Source organism: Ctenopharyngodon idella, chromosome 14 (assembly GCF_019924925.1).
Source record: "Ctenopharyngodon idella isolate HZGC_01 chromosome 14, HZGC01, whole genome shotgun sequence".
In the NCBI taxonomy this organism is placed as follows: Eukaryota; Metazoa; Chordata; class Actinopteri; order Cypriniformes; family Xenocyprididae; genus Ctenopharyngodon; species Ctenopharyngodon idella.
Window position 1 is genome coordinate 24524060 of NC_067233.1, and position 8671 is coordinate 24532730.

At 31.5% G+C, this 8671-nt stretch overlaps 1 protein-coding gene across 1 annotated transcript; it reads left to right on the forward strand.

The window, feature by feature from the left end:
• The first annotated feature begins 4371 nt into the window (after positions 1-4371).
• cd74a (CD74 molecule, major histocompatibility complex, class II invariant chain a) lies at positions 4372-8659 on the forward strand. The gene is made up of 7 exons (XM_051860931.1): positions 4372-4640; positions 6047-6216; positions 6428-6540; positions 6637-6688; positions 7640-7735; positions 7818-8015; positions 8278-8659. Exons 1-7 carry the CDS (start codon positions 4564-4566, stop codon positions 8280-8282), a joined length of 711 nt encoding a protein of 236 aa, XP_051716891.1. The 5' UTR covers positions 4372-4563; the 3' UTR covers positions 8283-8659.
• Positions 8660-8671: the final 12 nt, after the last annotated feature.

The window sequence follows — 8671 nt, forward strand, 5'->3', positions numbered from 1 at the left end:
GGCCACAATATGTGGGGTAAGTTGTCACATTGAAAACCTGCCACTAATTCAGAGTGAAACAGCTTCTGGAACATGATAAAAATGTAGGGCGGGACTTGATTTTGTCCATGGGGAATTGATTGGATGGTTGTAGTTTGAGATGTTGCTGCAAGAGGGAGAGGAAGATATTTTGATTAAAGATTACGAGGACACGTGAATGAAAGAAAATGATGTGCACAGATAAAATTTATAATAAATACTGCAATATTCCATAAAAAAATAAGAATCGTCAGATTTGATTTCGTGGTGAATTTAAAGAACTATAGAACTTAGAAAGGTTCTCCTTTTTTAAGGGAAGCTTTTTTTTTTCAAGTATACACTCAAGTTTGATTTGATAACATTGCAAATATCATCTTCATACTTCAGTAAAGTTTCAATTTAAAATTCACTCTGAGGCCCTCCTGTTCTTCATGCAACCTAAAAAACGTATATATAGTCAACGAAGTTATTTAGATGTGTTTGTCAGTGTAAGTAATTGGAAACTGACTGGATCAGCCATTAATGAGGAAGAACAGATCAGGAAGTGACGAGGGAAAGTTTAGGTCATTCCCTTTTCTGAATATGTGATGAATATATGAGGATCTGAGGAAAGTGAATGTCCCTGTTTAGAATCTTCATCACTGCGGTTATGATGCTGATAACTGTGAATGTAAAAGAAATGACAAGATATGACTGACAGTTTTATATATATCTCTGCTGTTGCATAACTGAAAGAGAAAGATTATTATATGAAGGAGAATAAATGTGTTTGTTTGTTTGTTTGTTTGTAAGTGTATGTTTTTACAGTTTAACAGCAGAAGCGTTTGTAACAATTACAGAACACACTTTGATTACTTTGTGTTTATGTGCTTTACAGTCATCTTTAAAATTATGAAAAGTATTACTTGTTGAGTTCTTCTGAATTTAGTCTCTAACTGTCTTGTGACGTCAGCAAATTTCGTTTCTCTCTCTTTAGAATATATTAATATACTGTATGAACTGTATATGATCTGAATATGAACTGAATATGATCTCATTCACATTGTAAAAAAATAAATCGATGTTTTCTGGCTCATCCTGAACTGAAGCGCAGGCTCTCTCCAGCACAATGGTGACAGAAGCTACAGAAACCCTTTAAATCCCAACAGAACATTAAACACTAACAGATCTCTCAAGATCTCAGCATCTTATTACAGACTTTATTTATTTCATACTAAAGGTCCTGTTGATAATTAACAGAGGTTTAGATATTGATGTTTTATTGAAAATAATAAAGTTTGAAGTCACCGTTCTGGTGGTCAGTGCTTGCTTTAGTTGGGCTCTTGACCCTTGACTCTTTAACATTAGTGTTTCTCTGGCTGCTTTAACTGTGTGTTTCTGAAAAAAAGAAGAACTCCGATCAGATGATGTTGGTCACTTTTTAAGTGATGAGATAGTCATCATAAAGTGGTTTGATTCACTGATACCACAGTCTGGTCTCTGACTAAATTGTTTAATATTTGTTGTAATTTCCCATGCCAATACTACTGCAGTGCTGTGATACTATAAACAATTTTATTAAATCGTTATGCAGAAAATGTTTTGTCAAGGTCATGCAGACTCACACAGACATCAAGAACCAGCGTATGAATCTCAACAACGGTGACAATAAAAAAAAGATCAACTCAGAACATCACAAAACAAGCTACTAATGTCACAAAAAAGCTTAATTGATTGTCACCATTGTTGAGGTTCATATACTGATTATTGATGTCTCTGTGCTCAAAAAAAAAAATAAAAAAATGCATTTTCTGCATAATAATTTGCTGAATATCAGGTTATCATAATGATTCCACAATATCACAAGGTTATAAAAAATCATATGAAATTAACAGTTAATATACTCAGAAATTTGACACTTTGTGATATCAGTGAATCAGGCCGCTTCATAACTATCATCAATAAACAACCACAATCATCTGATCAGAGTTTCTCCTGCACTTTTTTTGCTATAACAAACGTGCATCAGAAACACACAGTTAAAGCAGTCAAAGAAAAACTAACATGAGAAAGTACCTTACCTTACCTCCATAACGGTGACGTCAAACTTTTTTTTTTTCAATAAAACATCAACATCTAAACCTCTGTTAATTCTCAATAAGAACCTTTGTATGAAAGTCTGTAATAAGTGAAGATGCTGAGATCTTGAGAGATCTGTTAGTGTTTCATGTTCTGTTGTTGCCAGTCATTTGAATCAAATCAGGAAATTCCTGTAAAATAAAATCATTTTTTAACATTTAAAGAAAATTTTTGTTAAAGTTTTTTGCACTTTATTTAAATTAGGATATTTGACTTTAATTTTAAGGTTTTTGTTTGTTTTGTTTTGTTCTGCCAGTCATTGACTGTTTTTTTACGATTTTTTTTTAAAGTAAAGGCTGCCATTAATTTGACCGTTTTATCATTTAACTGTTTTGTTACTGTTCAATTACTGATTATTTTTGTAATTTTACATACATTTGTTTGTAATTTAAGAAAAACAGAAAAAATATTGTATAAAAAATACAGTAAATTTTCTGTAAAAAATATGTGAATTACTGTAATTTTTCATTAATGTCATAATACTTAACATAACAGCCGAGTTGTTAATTTACATATGTTGTTTGTAATTTTACAGAGTTTTGAGTATAATTTAAAACAAAAGAAAATGACCGTAAAAAAAATCAGTTATTTTCCGTAAAATTAGGATTTTTTTTACAGTACATGAAAAAAAACATCAGTTGTTAGTATATATTCAATAATAACATGAGTTGCACTGTAAAAAAAATTTTTCCTGGTTTGTTATCACAACATTTTTTCTTTTGTCAAAAAACGTAGATAATTAATGCGGTTCAGATAACATAATATTTTGAGTTTCTGTTGATTAAACCAATCGCCTTCATTGTATTAACTCAAATTTTTAGTTTCAGTGAACTCAAAAGGTAACTTATTTTTAAGTTAAACCAACAATTCTTTTTTACAGTGTGGTTGTTAAACTAATTGAACTGGAAAGTGATTTAAGAGTTAAATCAGTTCTCAATAGCTGTAAAGTTTGATTTATATTCTAATTAATCAAAAATAAAAGTGAAAGTATTGTATGCAGATGTTATTGTCTTCCTCTGCTTCCTTGAAACAAAACAAAATCTTTTGCAAAACTTTTGACATTTTGTTGTTTATGTTTACTGTGTATGTGTGTGTCCCTGTATCTGACATCTCCATTTGTGAAAAAAAATATATATTAATGAAGTAGATCATTTTTTGAAAAATATATTTTTTATATTATTCAATATTTTTATATTATGCATTATGTGTGAGATTATGTGTATATTGATGTATATTTCATTTGATATATAGCATATATATGCATCAGCCTGCTTATGGTCTGCTTTCCTATAATCCTCAAACTGATATTTGACTGAAATGTGTTTAGAAATCCGATTTGAAAATCACTTTTGGAAATCAGTATGAAATCACCTTCAGTGATTATTTGTACCAACAGCAACAGAAAATCATTTGTGATAATGTTAGCCATTTTTTGTAAGACACATCACATTTCCGATAAACACATTTTTAGTTTTAGTTTGCAGATTATGTACTGTATGTCTGATTTCACTTCATGTTTGACGTTTTAGGTGGAAAGGATGTTGGATTTTGCGGACTTGATTCTTTATTTTCTCAGTTCTGTGTTTTAGGAAAAATGTTTCTGCAAAAGGAATGTTGTATGTCATAATGTTTTGTTCTGCGGTGTCCAATCAGAGAAACTGGACACGTGAATCAGTTGTATCTTGGCAGAACCTGCACTAATTCACTCATATTTTTACCATGTTTATGTTTTTATTTCACCATAGTTTTGCTTACAAAATTTTACACCACTGCAATGACTGTTATAAAACTTTATAATAACTTGCATTACTTATAAAACTTTACTCATTATGCATTCTGCATAAAACATTACATTATGTAAGCCTTAATGTATATATTTATGTCCATTTAAAAAGGCTAAGTATTGTATATAATATACAAGACAGGAAGATATAAATTTCACACTTTGAATGTCACACTTTGATGCATATATTTCACATATGGTCCTGAATGCAAAATATCTAAACATAACCTTTAAAGCGATTTAATTTATTAATGAGAGTTATTAGAAATTGTCACCCTATGGATCCCTCGCTGAAATATTTGATCATTATGCTCAAAAATGAATTAGGATCCTATAATATTTATGTTCACTGTTATGTTTTTATGAAGCACTTTCTCATGGTCACATATTAGTTGAAGTTTCAGTCTCTCCATCAACTAATGACGCTCTTCTCATCAGCCAATCACATTTCAGATGTGAAGATGCCCGTCTGGAGAACCGAATCAGGTTCAGGTTCACATCTGTAGAATCAGGGGCTTTCCGGCACGGACATCCTGAAAAGCGAGTTTCGGTGGTGCATAAAACCTTCTGGAAGGCAAAGCGACGTTCATTCGGTGTCAAAAGGAATAAACACACACACGCTCACTCACACAGAAACACCAGTGATGGACGAGCATCAAAACGAGTCGCTTATTCAGCGCGTGCCGAGCGAAGAGACCGTGCTGAGCCGCGGACCAACACGGTACTTATGCTTACTTTTATTTTATGTTTGTTTTGTTTTGTTTTGTTTGTTTGTTTGATTGTTTGTTTGTTTGATTGTTGATTGTTGGAACATAATAAAATAATCTGTTTCAATAAAATAATTATTACATTGCATAAATGCATGAAAGAAATTTTAATACAGCATTTGTGAGGATAGGAATGCATGCTTTGAAATGCTCCATGGAACTTTTTCTTGTATGCAGAACTCCAGTATTGAGCATGTAATTTATTTTTTTTATTAATTATTTAGTAGTGAATCATTATTTCAATAAACTTATTTTTAGTGCATATCTTACTTGGGTTATCTACTGTAAAATTCCAAAAAGAGGCGAAATCAGAAAGATGGAAATCAAATTCTACCTCGCAACAAGTGACGTCACAGGCGCTGCCGTTACTGATTGGTTGTTTATATTAAATACAGGGCTGTTTTGGAAAAGTTTTTTCTTAATAATTTGTGATACATTGTTGTTGTTCTTGATTTAAATTTAATATATAACGATCATATAGACTTTACATATAAATGAGCTGTTGACAAAGATTCAGTATTTTCTTTTTTAATGAAATTTTATGAAAGTTTTATGAGAACTCTATAATTTAGCTGTATTGTTTTATTCACCTTTTTGCCTTCACTAGTTCATTTTAAATTGTCAAGTGGTGTGAAACTACAAATATTAGTTCATAATAGTAGTTATGAATAATAGTAGTAGTTTATTTTTGTCATTTTATATGCTTTTTTTTTTCATTTGTTCATATGTATATGTTATTTTTTAAATTATGTATATATAGTTATTAACTTTTATTTCAGTTTTAGTTAAACTAAATAAAAAAATAGAAATGTTGCCTTGGCAACTAGATAAAATAAAGTTTATGTTTGTTATATTTTATTGCAAGTAACTAAAAGTAACTTTTTTTTTTTTTTGTAATGCTTTTCATTTTAGTTCTGGCTAGCTACAATATCCGTGCATTGGACATTCATGAGTTGTTCATTCTCAGTTTTCTTGAAAACCCGAACCAGTCAACCTTATTTTTAGTTAAGAATTTAAATCATTACATTTACATTGATTAATTTAGCAGACACTCTCATCTAAAGAAGTGACTAACGAAAATAGAAGCTGGATTTGTTTTTGTGAAAAATCCCTGAATTTGTTTCTCTATTTTTTAAATCAAATTAATTGATAATTAACCACAAAAAATTCCCAGGATCTCAAACAATTCAAAACAGGAACATGAATCATAGAAATATTCCAATTTACTTGAAGGGGAATACACTTTCCGTGCTGGACAGACAGCCGTGTTACCACAGATAAACACCCACTGCAGTGACCTTCAGTGTGGAAACTCCCCTGAAGCGCTGAGACGTCTAATGGTGTTTCTGTTGTCCTGCAGGAACTCCAATGGAAAGGCACTGAAGGTGACCGGACTGACGGTTCTGGCCTGTCTTCTCCTGGCGGGTCAGGCGCTGACCGCTTACCTCGTCTGGGGTCAGAAGGAGCACATTAGTGCTCTAACAAGTAGCCAAGAGAAGATGAAGACCGAGCTGACTCGAAAGATGTCAGGTGCGACAGAGCAATCAAACACAGATTGCTTTATATGCTATTCATTTACAAAAATACAAGTAGCCATAACATCAAATTCATGCCTATTATTCAGGGCCTATAAATCCTAGTTCTCATTAAAAAAAAAGGGCTCGAACTTTTCTTAAATATTTTAATGAAAGAGTGGGACTTTTATTCATGTTTATAACGTTTGTCATCTTTGGTCTGACAGCTGGTCCTCCAAAGGCGATGCACCTTCCCATGAACAGCATGCCACTGCTGAAGGATTTCTCTGATGAGACCTCTGACCAGACCTCTGACAAGAAAAAGAGCAGTCCCCTTGTGGTGAGGAAACACAGCAAATCATAATGATTGGCAATAGTAGTGCATGGGTTATTGTTCATTCAATTCTGAATATCTGTTTCTTATTCTGTTCTGTAGAAACTGCACCCAGTTTTCACAAACCAGAGAGAGGGCAGCGGACAACTGGACGGTACAGACACCAACATACAGAACACATAGATAAATAAATAAATAAATAACATGAAAAATAAATGTAATGTAATATAACATATTATATAATTTATATATTAAATAAAGCTAACATATTATAAACAAATATATTTCATATAAAAGCATAATATTAGAAATTAGAATATTAAAAAACTTAAAAATGCTGCTTTTGCAACTAACTAAACTAAAATAAGTTTAAGTTGATGTACTAAAATTAATTAAAAATATTAATATTAAACATTAAAATATATTTATTATATTTATTAATATTAAAATATTTTTAAAATAAAAACACAACAAAATTAATTGACTTGAACTAAAACGAAAGCTAAAAATATAAAAATAATAGCTAATATATATTTGAAAATCACCAATCTACAGAACACAAGAGAGATAAATAAATAATATAAAAAATGATAAATGTTATATAATATATTACATTATTTATAAATTAAATATAAATAAAAATGTAATATTATATATTAAAAATGTAATATATAAGCAGCATTTTCGGTAATTGAAATAAAGCTGAAATAAAATAAAATCTAAATATTAGATATTATGTGAAAAACAAAAAAACTTTAGAAATTTTGCCTTTGCAACTAACTGAAATAAAAATTTTAAGTTGATGTACAGTACTAAAATTACAAAATAAAACTGAATTAAAGCTAAATAGAAATATTAATATATTAAACATTTTAAAAATGACAAAAGGACATAATTTACAAAATTAAAAAACATAAAAACTTAACGTTAAAAAATATAATTTTCTAATTAATATATATATATATATATATATATATATATATATAAAAGATACTTTTCATGCCTAACACCTAACAACACCTGTGACACTCTCAATATACTGTATCACAATCTCTCACAATCTCCATTATTGTTGAACTAATTCTTCATGTTCTGTCATGTTCAGGTGTTAGAATGATGCCAAAGACCATGCATCTGCCAATGAGGAGTATGCCACTGCTGGTGGACGCAGATGAGGAGGTGAAGAGCTCACCTGAGTCAGGTGAGACACACACTCACACACACCTCATGATGATGGCAGTGAGCCGTTCAGATCTCCACATGACACGTGTGTCTCTCTGCAGCTGTTGAGGTGGAGACCAAGTGTAAGCTGGAGTCTGAGAAGCAGGTGAGACCCGGATTCTACAAGCCTCAGTGTGACGAGGAGGGCAACTATCTGCCCATACAGTGCTGGCACAGCACCGGATACTGCTGGTGTGTGGACAAAGACGGCCATGAGATTCCGGACACACGCATCCGTGGACGACCCCAGTGTGGCTCAGGTGTGTTTTATGTATAACTGTGCTTTAGGTGCGTTAACTAAAAATGTTATCCTTTGAGAAACTAGTACATAGTACGGTAAAAGATGTACAATGAAGACTAAATCAGCACTTGCTCAAACTGCTGTTATGCTTTTATTTTAGAATTAATTATATTTTATTATAGTATTTATTATTTTGAATTATATATGAGTAGTGTAGTATAGTGATAATGTGCTGAAATACCATCACTAACGTCCATCTCTTTCTCTCTCTTTTTCTCCAGAGTAAAGTCACGTCCACAACAAGACCTTCTTCTCCACCAAAAGAGAATAAGTTTTCTGTTCAAATCCTAATAACTGTCACTAGTTGCAGTTCCTGAAGATCAGTCGGTCCGTGTGGAAGTGATTCAGTGGAAATAATCCAATAACCTTTCTACTTAAGATCTCTTATGATCTGTGTTCAATATAGATATTAAAACGATATTTCTGAGAGATGTTACTGCTGGCCTAACCCTTATTCTGATAATATCTATAGTAAGTCTTCTGTGACATTATTTCTTTATTTTAATTTTTAACCCAAAGCATGTTGTTAGAAGTAGTATGAAAATGAGAGTGATTGTAGGAGTGTAAATAAAAGGCCTGAAATAAACACATGCTGTTTCCAAATGTGACTGTCTG

Excerpts from the sequence above, each read along its gene's own strand:
- cd74a (XM_051860931.1), top strand. The coding sequence starts at position 4,564 with ATGGACGAGCATCAAAACGAGTCGCTTATTCAGCGCGTGCCGAGCGAA. Across the intron at positions 4,641-6,046 it reads CTGAGCCGCGGACCAACACG|GAACTCCAATGGAAAGGCAC; the intron begins GTACTTATGCTT and ends GTTGTCCTGCAG. Across the intron at positions 6,689-7,639 it reads GGGCAGCGGACAACTGGACG|GTGTTAGAATGATGCCAAAG; the intron begins GTACAGACACCA and ends TGTCATGTTCAG.